The sequence below is a fragment of the Penicillium nucicola genome (assembly GCF_028828085.1).
Source record: "Penicillium nucicola strain IBT 29836 chromosome Unknown utg000007l, whole genome shotgun sequence".
Lineage (NCBI taxonomy): Eukaryota > Fungi > Ascomycota > Eurotiomycetes > Eurotiales > Aspergillaceae > Penicillium > Penicillium nucicola.
In genome coordinates this window covers 327,980-349,329 of record NW_026643131.1, presented here as the reverse complement: position 1 = coordinate 349,329, position 21,350 = coordinate 327,980, and the positions used below count along the sequence as shown (strand labels likewise).

Sequence of the window (21,350 nt, the reverse complement as noted above, 5' to 3'; positions counted from 1 at the left end):
GAGAGAAAGACTCGAGGAAACCAAGGACGATGAGTGTCACTTCCTCTGCAAATACATGGTAACTGCAGTCTGATGAAAGATGGTACCTGCATCTGATTGGTACCCTCATGTACCCTATCACTGTCAGCACTACGTGGTGTACTTGATGGTACTCAAAAGTTCTAGACGAGATCGTCAGGAGTCCCGCAATACTAGCGCGAAACCAGTCCCGTCTTTTGTTTCGAGTCTTTGGACTGTATAATACTGTATGGTCTGAATATTACATGTACAATGTTACCATGTATAACTTATAGATGCATCCTCTGAGACATCGTTTCAACGGTACAGTAGGTTCATGTAAGGCACACATCTCACATTCTTTAGCCTCGAGTGAAGATGGATGTTTGACCCTAATAGAAAAAGTTCCAGCTAGAGTTACAGAATACTCCGTGCTCGGTGCATGCACATGCGCCTAAAGGTACAGTACAGCCCAGCGAGATAGGGGAACGGCACCCTCCGAGGCCCCCACCGATCATCCCCTACAGTACTGTACAGGCAGGCCCAGGCAGGCACAGGCACAGGACCCAGGAACGGACAGGAATACGATCAGATCCTTGCTCGTGCTCGACAGGGATGTGTAGGCAGACGCAGATGCCGAGCACATGGGTTGTAATGGGAATACACAAAGACATTATGGGTCCCCACTGCCGGATTCCGTAGATTGCGATCGGTCTGTTCCAAGCCCTACTCAAAAAGTAAACTAAAACACTAGACTATCAGGAGATGAAAACCGTTGACCGAGGCTCCGCTGGGACGCGGGGAAGAGGCGTTTCTTGGCTGGTCTCGGGCTTTTAAGCAAGGATGTGGGAATAGGAATATTGTCCGAGAATGAAACGGAAATAGAAGAGGAAGGAAAAAAAAGGAAAAAGTGGAATGAGGGAATTGCGTACAGCATTGTGGGAGTCACTCCACTTGAATTGTGCTGAGGGACATACTGTATGCATGGATAATGTATAGTAGAGAGAGAGACGGTTGACCTAGAGTGAGATGCAAATTGAGATGCAGATCCAGATACAGTATATCGACAGCAGTTCATACTGTATACTGTATCCGGATCTCCAGTCCGCTCATCTTATCGATATTCTCTATAGTTGGCTATAGTCACGTATCCGGTGAATTGGTACGAGTAAAACCGGACATCTCCCTCCGTCGATACCTGCTAGAAACAGTCTAGTGGAAGTCTTGTTCCCCATAATCTCACTTGGGCCCTGAAGTGCACTAGAACCGTTATGTTTCGGCTCCGTGATGCTGGGACGTGGTTCCGTGGTCTACTGTTCGACTTTCTCAATTCGGTCTCAGCGGGACAGCTCAATTTCTCGCCTGCATTGTGTAACCTTGGAACTAGCAAATAGATCTAACAAAGAGCAAATAAAGGTTGAAAAAGAATTGTGGAAAAAAAAAAGAGATTCAAAAATAATAACAAAAAAGAAACGAAAAAAACAGAAAAACAAAAAGAAAAACAAAAAACAAAAAAAGAAGTTCAAAAATCACATCGAAAATAAAATCAATACCATACCATACAAGCCATAAAATACCCCTGAACCAGCCCGTGTATCGAGTCTCTTCATTTATCTCCCGGCTCTCCCTCCTTTTTACCCACGGGGATCTCCAGATGTTTGGTCTTCACAATGTCGACCTTTGCTCCTTTCCCGGCCAAGGGCCAATGGGACGATGATAGTGACCGTCCATCCACTCGTTCTTCTAATGAGCCGCCAGAGCATGCGGCTCATATTCGGTCGAGGTCAACGGCTCATGTGAATAGCCCGAAGCGTCTATCAGTCTTCAGTGGGCGTTCCAGAAGCAACACGACTACCTCGACCACCTCGCGTCGGTCTCCAGGGTCATCCATGACCTCGGAAGGATCAATGCCAGAAGAACGGACTGTATCATCGCTGGGCATGCGGGCTGATAAGGATAAGCCCTCACGTTCCTTACTAGCACGTGGAAGTCGCATTCTGCGCCGTCAAGGTAGCAAGATCAATATCGTCGCCACGCTGGACGAGGAAGACGAGGCATATCGAGAGAAGCCCAGGGAGAAAGAACTGTCTGGTCGTCGCGCCCGCCATAGCGAGAATCGTAAGTGCCGGAGCTAGGATGCTATCAAGCACGTGGACCCAATTGACCCCAATGCAGATGAGCGTCTGAAGAGTATCATCTCAGACCCATTCGACTTCCACCACTTGACTCATACCAACCCATCGCAATTCCAGTCGTTGGATCAAACCCGTGAGAACGACCTCGTCACTGAATTCTCCGCCATCCGTGCATCTCAACGGCCCCAGACCGATCTTAAAGGCATCCGTGCCGAAAACATTCATTTCCGGAACTTCTCCACAGAAGACCTGGGCGCGTTTGGAACTGCCACCACGGTGGATGTCCCCAGTATCAGCCCACCAGCTTCTCCGGATGGGTACCGTGGCCATGCGCGTAGGGAATCCCGTGTCACCGAGAACTTCTCCCGGCCCGTTTCCAGATATCCCCGTTCATGTCCTACCACTCCCCCGCCTCCAGCTGTTCCAGAGACCCCTCCACCTGAAACTGCCGAGCCCGCTCCTCGAGCCATTGATGAGATCCTAGGCTTGTCCACCAGCATGACATATCCGGAATGCTTGCAATCTGCGCAGCCCACCAGGTTCTTCGGCTCTGAGCCCTCGGATGATAAAGCCAGAACCTCATCCATGAGCAGCCACTATGATTTGGAGGATGTCCAGGAGGAGGAAGAGGAAGTAACTCGGTACTGGGATAGCCCGGAGTCTAGTATGGGAGGCCCGCCTTCCTGCGCAACATCCCAGGCCAGTCCCAAGACCAAGGTCAAACCGCGGTTGAGTCAGCCAAAGGCTCCATTGTCCATTGACGTGGCCGAAGAGTTGTCCAGAAAGTTTTCCGAGGCACTTGGTTCGCCTACCTTGCCCCAGCATCTTCAACACGCTCCTCAAACCGAGGTCCAGGTGACGTCGCCCCCGACTTCCAGCGTGCGTCAGTTCTCATATGACGATGAGGCGTACGACTCGTGGGATGCAGATATCGACTACTGCTATGAGCATGCAGCCGAGTCTACCTCCAACTTTGATTGGTCTCGCACCTCTCTAGATGAGGTCCGTCCACAGATTGGCGTTGCCCGTAGTGATGGTCCTTGGCCGTCACCAAAGATTCGACACCTCCAACCTAGTCCGTTGAGCACCTCTGCCCTGCCCACTCCAGATCTGGACCCTAGTCCTGCCCAGTCGGTTGCGCCGCACTCGGCCGCCACTCCTTGTGATTATGAGCCCGAGTATATCGCTCGGCCCGGTGACTATTTTCCAGTCAGTTCCTCGATCCTGCCATCGTCCCTGGGCAAACAACTTTCTCACGAGCCATTGTATGAGGAGTACCTGGCAACTGATGGAGAATCAGATCGTCACTATCCCTTCTCCGGCATAATGGGCAACCCCATTTCTCCCCGTAGCAGCTTCTCTCCCATCAGCAAGTGCAACTCCCAGGAGAGCTTGATGCTCTCCCGCGCGGCCTCGATCGCCCGCAAGCACCGCTCCTCGGTGTCCACCACCAGCGTACCGGAACTCGTCCACAGTCTCTCCAGCAGCCGTGAGCTGATGCCGACTGACCGCTTGACTGCCGCCGAGGCCCTTGCCCGCCCTCCTTCATCGTCCAACCATCGCCAAACCAAGAGCTTGGCCGAAGCACAACTCCTTCAGAATGCTGAGGACGAGATGATGTCTCGATCCATTCACGACCGGACCAAATCCACCTCCGAGGTGGAAGTTCGATCGATCCCAGTCGAGGCACCGTTGCCTCCTCTTCCTCCTAAAAACCCCAACCGAAAGAAGAGCAGAACCCCGTCTTACTCTCTCTTCCCAACCACTGCTCATTAAAAGTGATGGTTTTCTCTCGCTTCTGTTTTTTCTATCATCTCACCCCCTTGCGTCTTATCGAGGGTATCAACTCTCGCTTCCCCCGACCCTTTGTGGTCTACGAGTCACGATCTGTGTTTTCCTTGTGTCTTTTATCTGTCTGTTTAACATGTCTGTGAGCCATATTTTCCGTTTGTTTTGGTTATAGCTGTGGTCGTTCTTTTCATCTGCATTTCTCAGCGATCAGCGATTTGGTGTCTTGGAGGGAATTTGGGAAAAGAGAAAAAAAGGAACTGGAGGGAATATGGATTTGGAACATTCGCTATAGATTTTTTTTTAGAGAAGCTCAAGCTTCAATGCAGCCTTTGGCATTTGATTTGTGGCCGTGAGACCGGACATCTGGAGTTCCTGTATTGTAGTCATGCATGGCCTAAAGCGGTTAGCTCGGATCATCTGATCCCTATCTTATCTCGGTTTCTTTTGTCACCAAGGCTTCAGTCCTTCTCAACTCAACTGAGCCATCATGTCGTCTTCGCAGGAGCTGGTCAAGCGCCCAGATGGCCAGCTCATGCCCCCTCCTCCGCCTCCGAAAAGAATTAAACGCCCTGCGACGGTCCTCGACGAAGATGTCTACACCAGTACCCTGTCCCACATTATCGCCCGCGACTTCTTCCCCGGCCTACTGGAAACCCAAAGCAAGCAAGAATATCTAGATGCGCTAGAATCCAAAGATAAAGCATGGATCGCGAGCTCGAAGAAGAAATTGGCAGATGTTATGCGCACGCCCACTCCAGGCTCAAATGCAAGAAGAAAGACCGACCCAACGGACACACCACAGCATTTCCCGCCCAGTCGACCTGATGAGACACCCCACGGCTGGGGAGGCGACACACCTATGTCGGTCGTATCTACATCAACAGCCGCGACAGATGCCCCGGAGCAAAATGTCCCCGACGTGTCAAACATGGGTCTCCTCGCCTTCCAGGCAAAATACACCAGTGAAGATAACGAGTCCTTCAACAAAGTCATCGACAAGCAAAATATCAAACGCAGAGAAAAACAGCCCTGGCTTTGGACCGGCAACAAAGTCCCCTCTGCTCGTCAAATCGCCCATCACGCCCAAGAAACAAAGCGCATCATAGCTCAAGGTGGGAACCCCGAAACGGGCCTGATCAAGCAAGACGGGCCGGCCATCAAGACCGACTTGGACGCCCGCCCCGCGAAACCAGACTCGTGGAAGACTCGTCCGGACAATACCCTCATGTTCCTCCCATCGTCTGTGGAGGATACACACGAGACGCTCCCTCAAAAGGCCGAACTTTCGTCCCGCGCAGGCCCGAAACGAACCCTCTACCAAAACACAAGACTCCTCGACTCGGAAGCCGCAGCCGCAGCAGACTCAATCCCACAGTCTCCCTCCCTCTCCGCAATCCAAGACGCCATAGCCGGCCGACCCCGCCTAAATGAATCAGAAGCCATGTCTACATCGGGAGCAGAAACACCCCGTGTAAACGGCTACGCCTTTGTCGACGAAGACGAACCCGAACCAGAATCAGACCCCTTCAGCTACACCTCATCCTCCAAGCCGGGATCATCAGAGTACGAAGCAGACTGGCGTCTCTTAGGCCAAGCAGACTCCACCCCAAATCCATTCCAACTATCCGAAACCGGTAAACGCGAAGCCCTCCACCACCGCATGGTCGATCGTGTGGCGCGCAACAACAGAGCTGAAAAGGCTGCGCGGGTTACCAAAACCCCTGTTTCGAATACGCCGCGGTTCGCTAGTAGTCCCATGCTCGGTTCGAGGACGCCTGGCTCTGTAGCTTCTGCTTCTACGTCTGGTGGGTCTGGAAGACCCGGCAAGATGTTCACGCCTGCAGCGCATCGGCTGCTGAATCAGGTTGGAGGCACTCCGAGGTTTGCTTCTGGGTCTGGAAGGTCTGGGCTTGGGAATGTCTGGTCGCCGAAGTTGACGCCGAAGTCGACGCCGAAGTTGACACCGAGGAAGTGATTTTTTTATTATTTATTTCTTGCCTTATACCATTGGAGTTTTGAGATTATTACAGTTATCATTAGAAAGCCCTTCCAACCATCAATTCCAAAGTAACAAGTTAGCTAGTAGTATAAACGAACGTTCTATAAAACACACGAAATGTCAACATCGGAACGAACAGGAAACGAAGATTATCCGCCCGAGAAGAGTTCTTACCCGGTCCCGAAAATCGGCTTCATACTTGCTTCAGCTTCACACTTTCCGACAAGAACTGGAAGTTTGACTATTTATTCTCTTGAATACTGCATACTGCATATAAATTGGGATCCTGGCTTTTACCTTGTGGTTTGTACCATTCACATTATCATAGATGAGGATTCGACGCTAATGCGTGGTAGAATGCTCCATCTCCATTGATATTGAATGATTTCCTCTGGCTGTGATATCCAAAGTATACCATATCATATCATATCGACTTGATCATATCCACCGAGCAAGATGAGCATTGATGTACAACCGGGTGGTGTCTCGGCATCAAATTCAAATTCACCTTCAACATCACCTTCAACATCAACTCCCCCCAAACCAACTGCTCCCAAACAAGAACCCCAACCCCAACCCCAAAACCCTAGCCCAAACCCTAGTCTAAACCCAACACCAACACCAACACCACCCCCCTCCACCGTGACAACAACAGCAACAACCCTCCTGACAACCCTCCTATCCCCCTTCACCAAACACCCCCAACCTCCCCCTCCCCCAGAAGCATACTACACACCCACCGAAATCCCACTCTTCAAACGGCTTCAGAAAACGCGGCTGTCGCGCACGCGCGAGAAACAGCTCCTCCGCGCTGCAGAGCGCGCCTTTGATGATCCGCCGCCGCAGCCGGCGCCTGGTGATTGTTGTGGTAGTTCTTGTGATCCCTGTGTGAGGGATTTGTGGGGGGAGGAGATTGGGGTTTGGAGGGGGAGGTGGGGGGATAGAGCTGTTGAGGGGGGGAAGGAGAAGGAGATAGTGGAGGGGGATGGGAGTGGGAGTGGGAAGGTTAATGGGAATGGGAATGGGAATGGGAATAAGGGTAGGAAGGATTTGGAGTGGTGATTTGGTTTGGTTTGGATTGGCTTGGCTTGTATTGTATATTTGAAAGACTTGTAGTTAGGGTTATGAAGTTAGCTATAACGTTAAGTTATAGCTTAGATACCGTTGCTATGACCGGGATCAGAGGTTTCTGTCAATACGCTGCCCACACTTACATCCTACATACATATAGTAAAGAGGAGTCAGTTACTGTATTAAGGATCAGATATATCTACAAAGTGAAGTCAACTATGATGATATACGAAACTATAAACTATACTATAAACCAGGATATCGTACAATAGTACGCCCGCAAGAAGTTATACCAGCACAGCCAAACTCCCCAAATATACATACAAGTGAACCTGCTTTTCTCAAAAAAAATAAAATAAAATAAAATAACTAACAACCATCAACAAACAGCTCAGATCCCGAAAAAAAAGAAGTGATGTATGGACTAAAAAACCAAAAAAGAAATGCTCACATGCGGATTTGAACCGCAGACCTCGTGATGGACCGAGGGTGGATACTCTTACTAGTCACGCGCTCTACCAACTGAGCTATGCGAGCTGTTATTGTAGGACTACTCTACACAGGAAACTATAAGCCAATTTATTATCATCTACATTGAACGGTAACCTATGGACAACTGACATGCACGACACTCTAGCCCAAGGTACAAACAAAACCATTCATATCATATTTATATAATAAAAAAACTAAGACAGATACATAACACCCATAACAACCAGCCCAATCAACCCAGCCCAGCCAGCGCCAAGTCTCACCCCCAGACTCAAATGGTAAGCCGCACCAAGGTACGAGCAAGTAATATCACCATGGGAATTGCGGTAGCCATAAGAGGCATTCAGCCAGCGACCACTGGGACACTGGAAGCCCAGGGTAGAAGGACAGTCCTTGACGAGGGTAGAGCAGATATCCTCGCACGGCAGGATCTCCTTGTAGGGGCCTGGTTTGATATCCGTGTCGATGATCTTGTTGCGGGATGTGTTGGAGGCAACGTGTTGTCGGTAGGGGCTGTCTACGGGCAGGGACGTGCCGTTGATGAAGTCCTGGCCGGCGTTGCGAACGGCGAGGTAGGAGGCGTTGTTGCTGAAGTCTGCGCAGCGGGGGATGGTCACGCTGCAGAGCCATTGCTTGTAGGCGGTTGCGCAGTCGTCGCAGTCGACGGCGAGGGAGAACAGGCTTTCTTGGTCGGTTTTGCATTGCACTTGTTGGAGGCTGTAGTTGAAGTTTTGGTAGTAGTTGGCTGCGTTGGTGTCGTAGATTTCGCGTAGTTTGGCGACGCTGAGTTTGGGGTTTGAGGGGACTGCGTAGGCTACCTCGGAGCAGAAGGTTAGGTTGAAGAGGACGGCGCAGTTGTCGTCTGATGATGGTGGGGTTGGGGTTAGCAAGCGACCTCTCTGGAGTGGAAATGGAAAGCCTTACCTGCTTTGGTGGTGAAGTTCATCGCTTGCCAGACCTGTCCTCCGCCGCCGACAATTCCATTTCCTGATGTGGTGGAGTTGCCGACCATTGCTAGCATACCGTTGTACGACGAGCTCTGATTCAGTCCAGTGATGTAGAACTGCTCTTTCGGCTTGTTTCCAAGTCCACGGCTGGTCATGCCGACTTCAACCGTTTTGCTGATCCGTCCGACCTGTGCAAGCGCATCAAGCGCACAGAATGATCGCTCCAAGCCTAGTAAGGCAGTGTTATTGATATTATGGGCAAACATGGTATATGGAGGCGTAATGTTCATCCATTGCTGATAATTCTCGGAGCCCGCCGCAGCCTGCGTCAGGTTATTGGTCACCAGCAACGCGGCAGACACATCTGCGTCGACAAAGTACAGGAAAGGGTCGTCGTCGACGACATTGTGGAAATATGCGTCAATCGAGGCTGCAAGCTGGAGTTTGTAGCCTCCGGAGTAATCAGTCGAGTTGGGCGCTGCGACACCAATAAAGACGTCGCTATCTGTGTCTTTCTCGATTCCAATATACCCTCCAGCAGCCGTGTATACATCTTGATCGGAGTCATCATGACTTGGCCCTGGCTCCTGCAGCGTCTCCGACTTGGAGACGTACATCTGCAACTGCGGGAACCCATCCCCGGGATCGGTTTTATTGGCGGCGGGCTTACTGCAGGTCGTAAGTGACAGGTAGACCGTGGTGGATCGCTTGTCCAGCCCATCTCGTTTCCGTAACTCATCATTCGCATCATCATCGTCGGTGGCATTCACATATCCGGGAAGCCCTACGCCCTTGCTGGCGTGTTTGCCGTTCACCACCGACGCGGGCAGGTAGAACCACTGCACATCGCCAATCTCGAGCGTGGCTTCTACGAATTGGTTGTTGCCCAAGGATTTCGCAGCATTCGGGTATCGGCGCACCAAATCGAGGCCATTGGATTCCCCGTCTTCGTCTACACTGTCTCGGATCTCCAGTCCATTGAACGAGTCCAGCGCAAGTGGGAGTCCAGCCCCGTTGCTCACGATCGCTCCTTGAGGGTTCAGATTGTATTCGGTATTGAGGTCATTAGGGGTATCGGTATATGCATAGGCTGTCGAATCGCAAAATGTGAGTAATAAGAAGAGTGCGCTAATTGTTGCAGTTAGATAGCACTGCAGCGCGTTGTATTGACGTCCCATGGAAAGGCCGAGAGGTGGGTGTCGCACGGTGCATGGGTGAGTCCGGACGAGACAGGATCACAGGGAAGCAGCGGTATACACCTGTAGACCCCCAAGAGGCTGAATCAACGGCATGCAGATGTTTGGGGAGAGATGGAGAGTTGGCTATCGGAAAATGTCTCCTTATCTATATTCTGCCCTGTTTACCGCCCAAGGACTTATTAGATCAGCCTTACATCCCAGGATCTCAACTTTGTTTAGGATTCGAACGTTATAAAGCTTTTGTGATCTAAGTGTAATTTGTTGAGATATGAGAGGAACCGCCTAAACCTATGTGTCTATTTGAACTTGTGCCTGTCCACCCTTCATATTTGAGCGAAGAGACGCGCGTCAGTAGTCGCAACTATCTAAACTACGTATTCCAGCGCATACTCACGCAAGGTATGTGATTGCACAAATGATGTATAAAAACGGCCATCCCAATCAAGATATGAATCACTCTATCAAATGATAGTATCTGGTGTTCAAATCATACTCCACCGGAACCTCATCACCCAATGCCTCGTGTTGAACAACCCTCTGCCTCGCAACGAAGAGTTCATAGCAATTATCTGCAGCGTCAGATAAACCCAGCTCAGCACACGTATAGGCAGTCTTGCTCTCCCTGCCCATTACCATGACCAGATCACCATTACCTTTCAATCGAAAGAAGGTACCAGGCTTGTGGTTGATCCGCGAGACTGGATCCTTCTGTATACTTGGCTTGGCTGCTACTTTAGCCGGGCCCTCTTTATTAGAGCCATTGAGAGTCTCTTTCCTCAGCCGACTCCGTGAGTCGATGTGTAGACTCCACAGCTTGATATATAGTTTCTGTGCTTGCTCCTGTCGGACTCCCACGGTAACTGTAGCGCGCGCAGTGAATTCATCTAGCTGTAACTTGCATAGCTGTGTGCCATCTTCGTACGGGGCTAGCTTTGTAGGGTCGATGGTAGGCTTTCCGGACTAGATGACAAGTCAGACCCTGTTCTTACAACGGGATTTGGAGAGTGTCCGAAAGACAGAGAAGATGGAACTTACATTCTTCCTAATCCACTCATGTACATGCTTGTTCTCCCAAGTCGTAGGAATCAAAGCATCATAAGGTCTTGGTTTAATCTTTGGCACATGTACCCTTAGTAACTCTGCATAGCGCAGTGTGTTGCGACTATGCGGCACATCTAACATACTCGGAGCAACACAAGCAATAACCAGAGTCTTGCATGCCTTGCTACTATTCACATCAAATGCAGGCTTCAGCACTTTGGTCAGCGTGCTAGTTCGAAAAGGGATGTGGACATGTTTCTGCGTGGCATTCCCCTGTGCAATACCCCAGGTTGCTCGTGCGCGGATACAATCCTTGAGTGTAATCAATGATTTGTTGATTTCGCGAGTCTCTGCCATACGCTCTGCGGAGTGGTGTCGTACATCTGCGCTAGCTTCACTGCCAGCGAGATCGACCAGAAAGAAGATTCCTTCGGGTGCGCCTTGACGTTCTGTGTCGATGACCCGAAGCCGGCAGATTGCGTGGGATCGAGAGGAGCGTTCGTTTTTAGTCGTGTCTGCGGTTGTTCGGAGGGATTTTGCAGTTTCAATTAGCGATAGGAGGTCCTCGACGTTGGAGGGATTCTTTTCTAGAGCTCCGACAATTTGGATTGAGCCGAATGAGTCTTCGAGGATGTTGATTTGTTTCCGGTTATCCAGGAGATCTATCACCGATAGATTAGTTATTGTTCAGAAGAGAAAGTTCTGATCCTACCGTAGGCAACATTTCCAAATATCTCAAAGATGCACATATGCACCTCCTTTTTCTCAGGCCGTGTATCGAGGAGGGCCTGTACAACGAGTCGTTCCAGCGCTGTGACTGTGAAGGTCTTCCCAGACCCCGTCTGGCCATAGGCAAGCATAATGCTCGTTCCGCCATTCCATGCCCATTCGACCAATTGCTGCACTTTGCCGTCGTAGATGTCCTGCGTGGCTTTTTCCGAACCGAAGGCTTCATCCACGGTGAACGACATGGACTGCAAGGATGTCAGCTAGAATGACACAAAGCCTCAGTCACGCATACTTTCACATCTGGCTTCCCATTGAACTTCCTGATTGCTTCATACATCTTGACCCTGCCATGATGTTGCGCAAAAAGACCTTGAACGTGCTTTGCATCGATTTCCGGCTCAGATAGAGGACGAACCCGGACACAAATTGAAGTATCTGATGGTGCGGATGGGACTGGGGGTTTTGCTGTATCGGGCTCCGCGACGAGTTTCTGTACCCTATCAGCGAAGTAGTCTCGGTGGTCGAAGAAGAGTGAGTCCATGGTTCAGTTGGAGGATTTCTGGCTGAAGATGTTGGTTTGGCCTTTAATTGATATACTTTGAGGCTAATTGCGGTCTGACTATTTACGTGGCAAGCTTGAGAGTCTGGTTCTTTGTGAAATAGGGGCTTGTAAGATATCCGACATGGTATGTTAACGCCGAACACGAAGCGCCACACCGCTCATACGGGATATCACATTTGACACATTGAACCAGACCGGTATGGTGTATGCAAGGTGTGTTGGTATAACGTTGGGTGAAAGAAACCACCGGATGTAGAAGAGGGTCGCGAGACAACAAACAAAGAAAAAAAACAAACCAAATAGTAATTCATGTTCTGTCAGAGTCTATAGAAGATGCGATAATCAAAACAATAGTCATATACATATCTACTATATGATAGTGATAAAAACAAAAAAGTGGTTGTCACACCAAATAGCCAACTTCCCTGTAACGGGACGGTGTAATCTGGCGACGCCATCCTGGGGTGGAGATGTCTCTGCAGAATTGCTTCCCTCAAGGGTCATCTCCATTGCTTAGCGGCCTCCAGCGTCGTGGATTACTCGCACGAGTGAAAATGCCGACCCCGGGATTCGTACCAGGCACCAGTACGAGCTGAATCTCTTCGAAGCAAGGTTACTGGCTTGGCAGTGAGCCTCCCACTAGGTTATCCATGACAGATTATCGATAATCTCCCAGACCAGAACTATACCGACAACTCTCTATCATTTTTTTAGGGTTTTAGATCTTACTATCCTAACGTTATCTCCAATTGACCCTCTTACATGTACGTGACTGCTGACCGACATGCTCCAACTGCGTCGACCATGCCCCCCCGCCTCCTCTTCATCGCCTCAATCGGCAACAAAGCCCCCCTCCGCCGAACCCGCCATTCAGCAGGCCACCTCCTCCTAGACGCAGTAGCACCTCTCCTCCCAGCATCCCTCCCAGACACAGACTTCCACCAAACATGGTACAGCCCAACCTACATGAACGTAACGGGGCCGAAGCTCGTGCGCGCCCTCGAGCAATGGGCCACATCCCAGAACGAAATGCTTCAAGCGAAAGGACTCTCTCCACCATCTACTCCCGGCGGCGCAAATCCAACCACCTCCGCCTTCCCCGCAACGCTCGTCATCCTCCACGACGAGCTCGAATCCCCGCTCGGTAAAGTGCGCGTGAAACGCGGTGGGCCCGAGTCGGCCAGTTTGCGCGGTCATCGCGGACTGATTAGTATTTGTGAGACGTTGCGCGGGAAGGGACTGTACCCGTCGCGCCGGGGAGCGAGGCTGGATCTGTCGATTCTGAGGATTGGGGTGGGGATTGGGAGGCCCGATAGTCGGGACAAGGGCGCTGTGTCGGATTATGTGCTGGCGAATGTGTCGCCGGCGGAGTTGGCGGCTTATCAGCGGGCTGCGGAGCCTGTTGTGAAGGTCTTGGCTGAGGAGCTTTATCGGGCTTGATGGGCTGTTTTTGGTTTTTTGGGGGATGGAGAGGGCTGGTGGGTGTGTATGATATGATTTGTTGATATTGTGATACCCCGGTGGTTATACCCTGTGATATACCCTGTGATTGATTTGATTATGGTGCATTTCAAGCATTGCATTGACTTGAATAGAGTGACGGAGCTTGGACTCCTGTCAATCATGTACATTTAAACAGGAATAAGAGAATAGAACAAGAAGAAAGAAAAAAAAAAAGGACGACAAAGCAACCGGAGCAATCCGCAATAAATAGGCAAATAGGCATATGCTCATAAACTCCATTCCAGGACCCTAGACTGTCCCCGCAATGCTCAGATCCCGAATCTCCTGCAGGACCTCCTCGACCCGATTGTCCAGATCGCCCTTGGCGTATTGATCGCGTGTCTCGGCGTCGAGGTACTGCTGCACCTGTGCCATGCGTGAGTACGCCTCCGCACAGAAACGCAATTGAATCTTGACGAGGGCTTCGAAGCTGGGGTCGAGGTAGGGGACACGAAGGTCGATCAGCTGTGGGAGTTCGCTGAAGAGCTGCTCGTTCAGCTGTTCATAGGCCTGCTTGGCTACTTCGGCTTCGCGCTCGGTTCGTGGCAGCTTGGTAACATCCTTGTCGGGCTTTTCGGCGAGCTTCTTGACCTTGGCGCGCATGGCGTCGTAGTCCAGCAGCTTGTGGTTGCGTTTCTTGATGCATTCGTTGACATCGGGGAAGTAGGCGCAGAATCGGGAGATGGGGTCGAGGACGGTGGTTCTGTTCGTGTCAGTCTGCCAGATAGTCATGCGGGGGGAGTAGTGGTGGCCGATCCTACCGGTAGGGTCCATCCAGTGCCTTGATAGTCTCGGCATCAAGATCCTCAACGGCTTGCTTGTAGCTCCGGCTCACGCCATCTCTTGTGCCTGCATCGCCGTAGAATGCATCGATGGTCTCTGCAATGCGCATTTGCGACGCAGTCATAGCTGCAAGAGTCAACATCTGCCAATTCACCCACGCCAGATCATAACCAACCTCGTAGTGAGTCCAGATATCCCTTGGCTTCCTTCTGCAGCCGATTCGCCGCGGTTTCCATAGTCCGGTATCGTCTATGCGACCCAGTCAGTGCCATCGACCGCCTTCACAGAGCAGAGAACATACCGCTCCTCGATTTCATAGTCGCGATCGGTCGTCCTCTCGACATGTCCTGTCCAATTCTCAGTCAGTGCCTGCTTCTACTTCCACGCCGCGGACCCGGCGGATGTCGTCGATCGTCATCCCATTGCGGGGTAAAACTCGACCCATCACTCACCCGTCTTCATCATCACCTGTGTCGTCGCACGGTTGACATTCTTCTTGAACCCTATCGAGCTCTGTTAGATCGTGCCAGCATCGGTGGGGGACTCCCGCGGGGGAGTGTGGGAGTGGTGGCGTACCTGCCCAAGACATGGCAGCGGTAGTTTGAGGATGGAGCTGTCAATTTAAAGTGTAGTAGAGTACAATTCAGATGTTGTAGGTGGATGTAAACAGCGCGTACGGCAGGTCAGGACAGAAATCGCAAAAGTGAGTACCTGGTCGGGGCCAAGATGACTTTCTGCCTTGCGATGTGGCTTGGCGATGTGGCTGAGTGCTTATGTAACATGACGTAGACGCATCCGGTAGGGCTGCAAGGCTGTGATGTTGCACTCTGTAGGTGTAGCGTTCATGGTCTACGAAGAAAATTTGCAGTTGATAGGTGACGCTGAGATTGAATGTTACCTTTTTTCAATACGAGACTTTTAGATATACCCAATGGAGTAGTCGGATGTATCATACTGTTTACTCTTTGCAAATATATATAGATCTATTAGAAGCTCCTGGAGATAGAGATTGTATATCAACTTTACATAAAAAACCTTCATACCAGCCAGTTAAACCACCCAAATCAAAAGTAGACACCGACGGCAAGAAGTCCGGGATGCGTCACGCCCAATGACTCACTCACATCCCGGGCAGGAGTCGGTCTGCCCGCATATAAAGGGATGAAAATGTCGAGTATACACAAAAATCAAAATTCAAATAGCCGAAAGAAACCCAAAGCCCACTTCTCAAAGGTAGCATCCTCAATCTACGGACCAACCTACCTAGCATCCAAACACTCACAGACAAACCAGACCGAGCCCAAGTCCAAGCAAAACAAAATGACCACCAACGACACAACCTTCAGAACCGAACTCCGCAACACCAAAGTCCTAGAAGGACCCTTCCCACCCCTCAACTTCACCACCTTCCCCCCAACCCCCCAAGAAGCCTTCCAGAACTGGTTCCACGAAGCCGTAACAGCAGGCGTGCGCGAGCCTCACGCAATGACCCTCTCAACAGTCGACGACGAGGGGATGCCCGATGCGCGGGTCCTAATCCTCAAGAACGTCGACAGCCGAGGCTGGCATTTCGCCGTCAAGGCTGATAGCCCGAAAGGCACGCAGTTGGCCGGGAATGGCGCCGCGGCATTGACGTTCTATTGGCCTTTGCTTGCTCGACAGGTGCGGGTGAGGGGGGTTGCTGTTGCCCTGCCTGATGCGGAGAGTGCACTGGATTACCAGGCTAGACCTGTTGCTTCGAAGATCAGTGCCGTGGGGTCGGAGCAGAGTGAGGTGCTTGGAGATTGGAGGGATTTGGCGCAGAGGTTAGTTGCGGCTGAGGGGGTTTTGGGGAGGGATTCTATGGCTGGTGTTGAGAAGTGGAGGGTTTATGCGGTTGATGCTGGGGCTGTGGAGTTCTGGCAGGGGGATGCTAATCGGCTTCATCGGCGGTTGAGGTATGTTTGGTCTAAGGATGATTGTAAATGGGTGAAGCAGTTGCTTTGGCCTTGACTGTACCGTAGGATGGATGGGATGGGATAGGGACTGTAAGATTTGGGTTGTTCCTGAACCACTGATATGACATTCGAGATCAAATCAGAGGAGAGTGTAAACATCGAAGCAAGAATTACAAATCCACCAAGAACGAGAGGCTTCCATCTGTATCACCGGACGATATGCGGAACTCCAGTCTATTCCGCACATGTACTATAGACAAGTCCAATTCCCTACAATAGATACAGTATCCCGACATAAATCCCCCCATCCGAAACCGTATCAAAAACACACACACAAACACACACACACATCCGATCGGACCCTCACCCCAACGGCATAATAAACCAGAATAGGCAAGTCGAAAAGAAAAACCCCCAAGCCACAACCCCAAGCCCCAGCCCAGCCCCAACAACCCAGCCAAGATCCATAGGGCAGAGAAAAAGCCGCAAACAGAACCCGCGGGACCCGAAGAGAACCCGACTCTTTCTGTGTTGTCTAGTGTGTCGTCTGCATATGCAGATATCCACTTTGCCCAGACTATAACGGTGATGCCTAAACAATAGGGTCTGGCTTGGCGGTGGGTGTATACTACAGTGTAGGGTTGAGTAAGTTTGTTTTTCAAGTTGATTTGATAGTACAGTACAGTAATTGGTATAGAGGGGTATACAGGTGGGTTTAGTGTACTGTATCTACAGTATCGTCCGGCTTGGCCGGATGGAAGTTATATGCCGATGGCTCCGTAGATACAGTAGGAACCCGTACAGCGTACAGCGTACGGAGCAGTATGCTACAGTAAACCCAAGCTACTGTAGCGGGTGAGTCGGAATGAAGTCAGACCTGAACCTGGACCTGAACCTGGTACTGAACAGTACAGTACTGTCGGCCTTGCTGTGAACAAAACTATATTCCAAGATTTATACCATGGAATCAACTTGACATCATCGACAAGTCAAGTTATATCATAGGTAGATCATAACGTTATCTGGATATGTCGACCGCACCAAGTTGCCGTGTTGAATCCAAACTGCGAGCAAACAAATCAAACAGTGCAAGTGTGGCCGAGTTGGTTAAGGCGCCAGATTCAAGCATCCACACTTGATATCCGTCAACGGAAATCCTGGTAACGAAAGTTGCATGGGTTCGAATCCCATCGCTTGCATATCTTTTTGTTTTTGCTTGGTTCTCGCTGTGTTATAACTTATACGAAGTTGGTATAACGTTTTGCCTGTTTTGAGCAAGTTTTTTTTTTTAATTTAATTAACTAACTACCTACTACTATCATGTTTATTACTGTAGAATAGAATAGAAAAGACCGACAACTGCGGAACAAGACAAACTTCATTGCTCAAGGCGTATTTACAAATGCATGGATATATGTAGTAGAAATAGAAACTCAAACAAAGACAGAGCGAAAACATAAACCGAGAAGAGTTCAGACATCCTCCAGGTGACATCCAATCCAGTCCAATCCAATCCAATCCAACGCAATGCAGTGCAGTGCAGACAGGCAAAGGCAAATCCCGATCTGACCGCGTGGCTATGCAACCCCGCTTTAGAATTAGATAGCAGAGTAGGATTCGCCAGATCCAGATCCAAATTCTGACTGGATTAGAAAGGAAAGTGATGGAATGGAATGTTCACCTGTATTGTAGCCCGTCAAACGAGGGCTTTGTTGATAATAGTACAAGGGCGAGGGAATGAAGTGTGAAAAAAAGAAAGCTAACGCCAGGGAAAAAGAGGTAGAGGTATCTGCAAGAAAAGACGTGAGTAGTGAGGCGCGGGACGAAAGAGAAGATCAAAAGAAAACGAGAAGAAAGCGGACGGTGGGACGGAACGGAATGAAATAGGTCATGATTCTTCGTTGCATTGAGTTGAACGTTGAGCACATCATGATCCGGTACACCCCCATTGATAAATAAGACAAAATGGAGCCGTAAACGTAAACATAAACACATGAAGAAAGAGAGAGAGAGAGACAAAGATACAGGCTGAAGAGGCTGGAGACAAGATGCGCCGGAGCCAAAAGCAGAAGCAGAAACACAAGCACAAGCAGAACAGCTAAAGCAGAAAAGCAAGCTAGCTGTCGGTGGACGTGGAATGAGAAGAAAATGAGAAAAGGGCCTCCTTCTATTTCAGGAGCATTCAAAGGATAAAACAGACAGCCTCGCCGAACTTCACTTCGAATGGGTCTAGAAACAAATAACCACCCAATGTAGATATAGGGGATGTAGTCAAAAAAAGAAAAACTTCCAACCCCGAGAGGAGCGCATACACAACCTTGGTACCGAGTCCAATCATTTTTGATAGATCACCCATCTAGAATCCCTCCTCGCCAGCCTTGCACAGCTTGATCTGGCGGACCCATTCTGATTTGAGGACCTGTGAGGCATTGATGCGGCGGGATGGGTTGGGGTCGAGAATGGAGTAGATCACGTTACGGCAACGAGCCTGGGGGTTGGTCAGTCTGGGTACGGCCTGGTCAGGGGGATGAGGAGGTCTTACCCGATGCAATGTCTCAATAGGAGCGTATCCATCCTCGTGTTTACGGCCGTCCAGGTAGCGCTGGTAGAATTCGTCTTCGTCCTTGCGCGCGACACGCCAAAGGTGGCGACCTGTTCGCATGGCCATGTAGATGACTCCGGTGGCCCAGAGATCGACGGCGCGAGGGTCGAATTCCCGCTCGACGTATTCTTCGGGCGCGATGTAAGGTGCTGAGCCGCAGAGTCCGGCGGTCATATGGGCTTCTTTTTCCCAAGCCATGCGGAAGCATTCACCGTTGCCGAAGTCCGTGATCTTCAGGGCACCGTGGGTAGTTAAGAGCAGATTCTCGGGTTTGAGATCGCGGTGGGCAACGCCCATCTCGTGCATATATTCCACACCACGCATCAACTGCTTGAAGAAGCAGTCTGCTTCGGCGACTTCGAGCTTGCCGGCGGCAAGGACCAAAGTATAGAGGTCACCACCAGCGCAGTATTCCATGACCTCACAGTAATCGCCCTTGGCGTCCTGTAAGAGGTCCAAGGTGTGAATGACGTTAGGGTGACGAAGCGACGATGAGATACAGAATTCCGAAGTGAGTCGCTTTTGATACTTCTTGGTGGTTTCCTGTGGCCGACGGCGGAACTCTTTAACTGCGTAGAGCTGTTCACACTTGGAATCTTGAGGGTCGACTTTGTGTGAGATCCGAACGATACCAAAGGCACCGCGGCCGACAATCTCCTGGCACTTGCCGTACTTGTCGACCAACGAAGCAGTGGCATTCGGACCACCTTTCTTATCAGCCGCCAGCTTATCACGCTCGGTCTTGAACTGGTCAATCCACGTCGACATGAGCGACAGCTGTTGCTCATCCACCTGATCATCCTTCTTCCGGCCACCCAGCATATCGCGCAAGAGATCCGTCAACTTCTCCTGCCGTCTGGCACTGCGGAGATGATGCGAATGATTGCCGAGATTCTCCGGCAAGACCTCGAAGCGCTTGTGTGCAGGAGCCGCTCCATCTTTGGACTTTTTGTCGTCGGGTTTCTTCTTATCCGAATGCGCCACAGGCTCGCTCTTGAGCGACGGGTTTCGGGATGGGGTTCGGGAGTTGGCACCCCGTGAAGGAGGCCGTGAAGGAGGTCTGGAATTCGGTTGAGAGGGAGGTTTTGAAGACGGCTTCTCTTTGCCGTTGGTGGGGTGAATGCTTTCTAAGCTACTGTCGGATAGATCCCGGTGCACATCATGGTGCGGCGGAGTAGATTTCCCCGTACTGGAGAACATGCGAGTCAGACGAGAGGCCATGGTTGCTTTGGTCGGTTTGCCGGGGGAGAGAATCGGCGACGGGTGCACATCCCCGTTTGGATGAGCGGACAGAGTCATGCCCGCGAGAGCGCGTGTTACCGAAGGATCGCCATCCCGAGGGTCCTGCGAATGTTGTGAAGCTGCTGCGGAGGAGACTGCGGACTGCACAGGTGAAAGAGAAGGCGGAGTCATGTGCGGTGGATCGAGAGGTGTTGCGGGGGAGAGGGAGGTAGAAATTATAGAATTCGACGTCGTCCAAGAAGACGTGAGGTAGAGAGTCAGGATGTAGGAAGTGCGGGTGGGAAGTGCGAAAGTGTGCGAAAATGCGCCAACCAGCAAAGGCCTGAGGCAAGACTGACCAGACTGACTCGAACAAAGAGATGAAAACGACTCTGCGCAGCCAGGCAAGCCCCAGGTATATGAGAGGAAAAGAGAGGAAGTGGGATAATTTTGAGGATGAAATACCTGTATGTGTAATTACAGGGCTGAAGGGGACTGTGGAATCTTATTAATGCTCGCTCAGCATGGCAAAAACCTGCAGCCTCAGGGCTGCAGGTTGTGAGACGTACACCATATATTTTCTTTTTTTACTTTCAACTTACTCTTATTCTTCTCTTGTCTCATCAATAGAATTCTCACTTTGAAATCAAATTCTTCGAGTGTCTTCCATCCGACCGTTCACGAACGACCTGAGATTTCCCCGAGGTAGCATTGATATGGGGTTACAGGCCAAATGATACTTGGGTGAGAGATTTAATAAACCAATACACACTTGATACCTGTAATTTTCGGAAAGTGCTGGATTTCCTGACCCGATGACGTTCCGTACGTGACGTTGGCCATTTCCACGCCACTGGAGGCTGTGCACTTCACTTTCTTCTTTTGCTTCAACGTATGATTCGACTTACCCCCGCTTCACCTGCGCTGGGAGCGCCGTGTGGCGGTTCTCCAAGAGGGGGGGTATTGCTCTTGATCGATTAGCCGCATATGATCCTACAGACGTGCTTCATTACTCTGTACGGTAGGTGGGGGGATATGGGTCGGGAGATGCAATCTGGGGAGTCTTTTCCACGGGTACCAGACAAGAAGTAATCTCAGGACTCTGCGATTCCAGGGGATTGTGTAGCGATTACTACAGAAACCTTCCTATTGTCACCTGCCCGCTTATATCCGTGCGTCGTATTTGGTACATTCTCATTGATCCTGTTTGGGAATATTTTCTACACTTGCACACTTCCATTACCGGACGATCCCCACGTAACAGCACCTGCACATCTCCCCATTGGGGTCCGTGGGGACTGTGAAGGAGCTTCGACTAGCGTCACTTGGAAGTTTGATGTT

The 21,350-nt window shown here is 50.6% G+C and overlaps 9 protein-coding genes across 9 annotated transcripts; 5 read left to right on the top strand and 4 right to left on the bottom strand.

Annotated features, from left to right (window-relative positions):
- Positions 1–1,667: 1,667 nt before the first annotated feature.
- Positions 1,668–3,908, top strand: N7511_007188 (uncharacterized protein; the record flags this gene model as incomplete). The annotated part of the gene is made up of 2 exons (XM_057129565.1): positions 1,668–2,115; positions 2,173–3,908. 2 exons carry the CDS (start codon positions 1,668–1,670, stop codon positions 3,906–3,908), a joined length of 2,184 nt encoding a protein of 727 aa, XP_056982633.1.
- Positions 3,909–4,410: 502 nt separating this feature from the next.
- Positions 4,411–5,898, top strand: N7511_007187 (splicing factor ESS-2 family protein; the record flags this gene model as incomplete). The annotated part of the gene is made up of 1 exon (XM_057129564.1): positions 4,411–5,898. One exon carries the CDS (start codon positions 4,411–4,413, stop codon positions 5,896–5,898), a length of 1,488 nt encoding a protein of 495 aa, XP_056982632.1.
- Positions 5,899–6,378: 480 nt separating this feature from the next.
- On the top strand, positions 6,379–6,984 carry N7511_007186 (uncharacterized protein; the record flags this gene model as incomplete). Its single annotated transcript, XM_057129563.1, has 1 exon — positions 6,379–6,984. One exon carries the CDS (start codon positions 6,379–6,381, stop codon positions 6,982–6,984), a length of 606 nt encoding a protein of 201 aa, XP_056982631.1.
- A 695-nt stretch (positions 6,985–7,679) lies between these two features.
- N7511_007185 (MID1 family protein) lies at positions 7,680–9,610 on the bottom strand (the record flags this gene model as incomplete). Its single annotated transcript, XM_057129562.1, has 2 exons — positions 7,680–8,347; positions 8,410–9,610. The coding sequence occupies 2 exons, from the start codon at positions 9,608–9,610 to the stop codon at positions 7,680–7,682; spliced, it is 1,869 nt and encodes a 622-aa protein (XP_056982630.1).
- A 474-nt stretch (positions 9,611–10,084) lies between these two features.
- N7511_007184 (diatom spindle kinesin 1) lies at positions 10,085–11,942 on the bottom strand (the record flags this gene model as incomplete). The annotated part of the gene is made up of 4 exons (XM_057129561.1): positions 10,085–10,591; positions 10,667–11,334; positions 11,385–11,646; positions 11,694–11,942. 4 exons carry the CDS (start codon positions 11,940–11,942, stop codon positions 10,085–10,087), a joined length of 1,686 nt encoding a protein of 561 aa, XP_056982629.1.
- An 825-nt stretch (positions 11,943–12,767) lies between these two features.
- Positions 12,768–13,403, top strand: N7511_007183 (aminoacyl-tRNA hydrolase; the record flags this gene model as incomplete). Its single annotated transcript, XM_057129560.1, has 1 exon — positions 12,768–13,403. The coding sequence occupies one exon, from the start codon at positions 12,768–12,770 to the stop codon at positions 13,401–13,403; it is 636 nt and encodes a 211-aa protein (XP_056982628.1).
- Positions 13,404–13,715: 312 nt separating this feature from the next.
- On the bottom strand, positions 13,716–14,838 carry N7511_007182 (amphiphysin-like protein RVS161; the record flags this gene model as incomplete). Its single annotated transcript, XM_057129559.1, has 6 exons — positions 13,716–14,169; positions 14,228–14,375; positions 14,425–14,498; positions 14,551–14,596; positions 14,702–14,752; positions 14,826–14,838. The coding sequence occupies 6 exons, from the start codon at positions 14,836–14,838 to the stop codon at positions 13,716–13,718; spliced, it is 786 nt and encodes a 261-aa protein (XP_056982627.1).
- A 731-nt stretch (positions 14,839–15,569) lies between these two features.
- N7511_007181 (pyridoxine/pyridoxamine 5'-phosphate oxidase) lies at positions 15,570–16,241 on the top strand (the record flags this gene model as incomplete). Its single annotated transcript, XM_057129558.1, has 1 exon — positions 15,570–16,241. One exon carries the CDS (start codon positions 15,570–15,572, stop codon positions 16,239–16,241), a length of 672 nt encoding a protein of 223 aa, XP_056982626.1.
- A 2,301-nt stretch (positions 16,242–18,542) lies between these two features.
- N7511_007180 (serine/threonine protein kinase SAT4) lies at positions 18,543–20,201 on the bottom strand (the record flags this gene model as incomplete). Its single annotated transcript, XM_057129557.1, has 2 exons — positions 18,543–18,674; positions 18,729–20,201. 2 exons carry the CDS (start codon positions 20,199–20,201, stop codon positions 18,543–18,545), a joined length of 1,605 nt encoding a protein of 534 aa, XP_056982625.1.
- Positions 20,202–21,350: the final 1,149 nt, after the last annotated feature.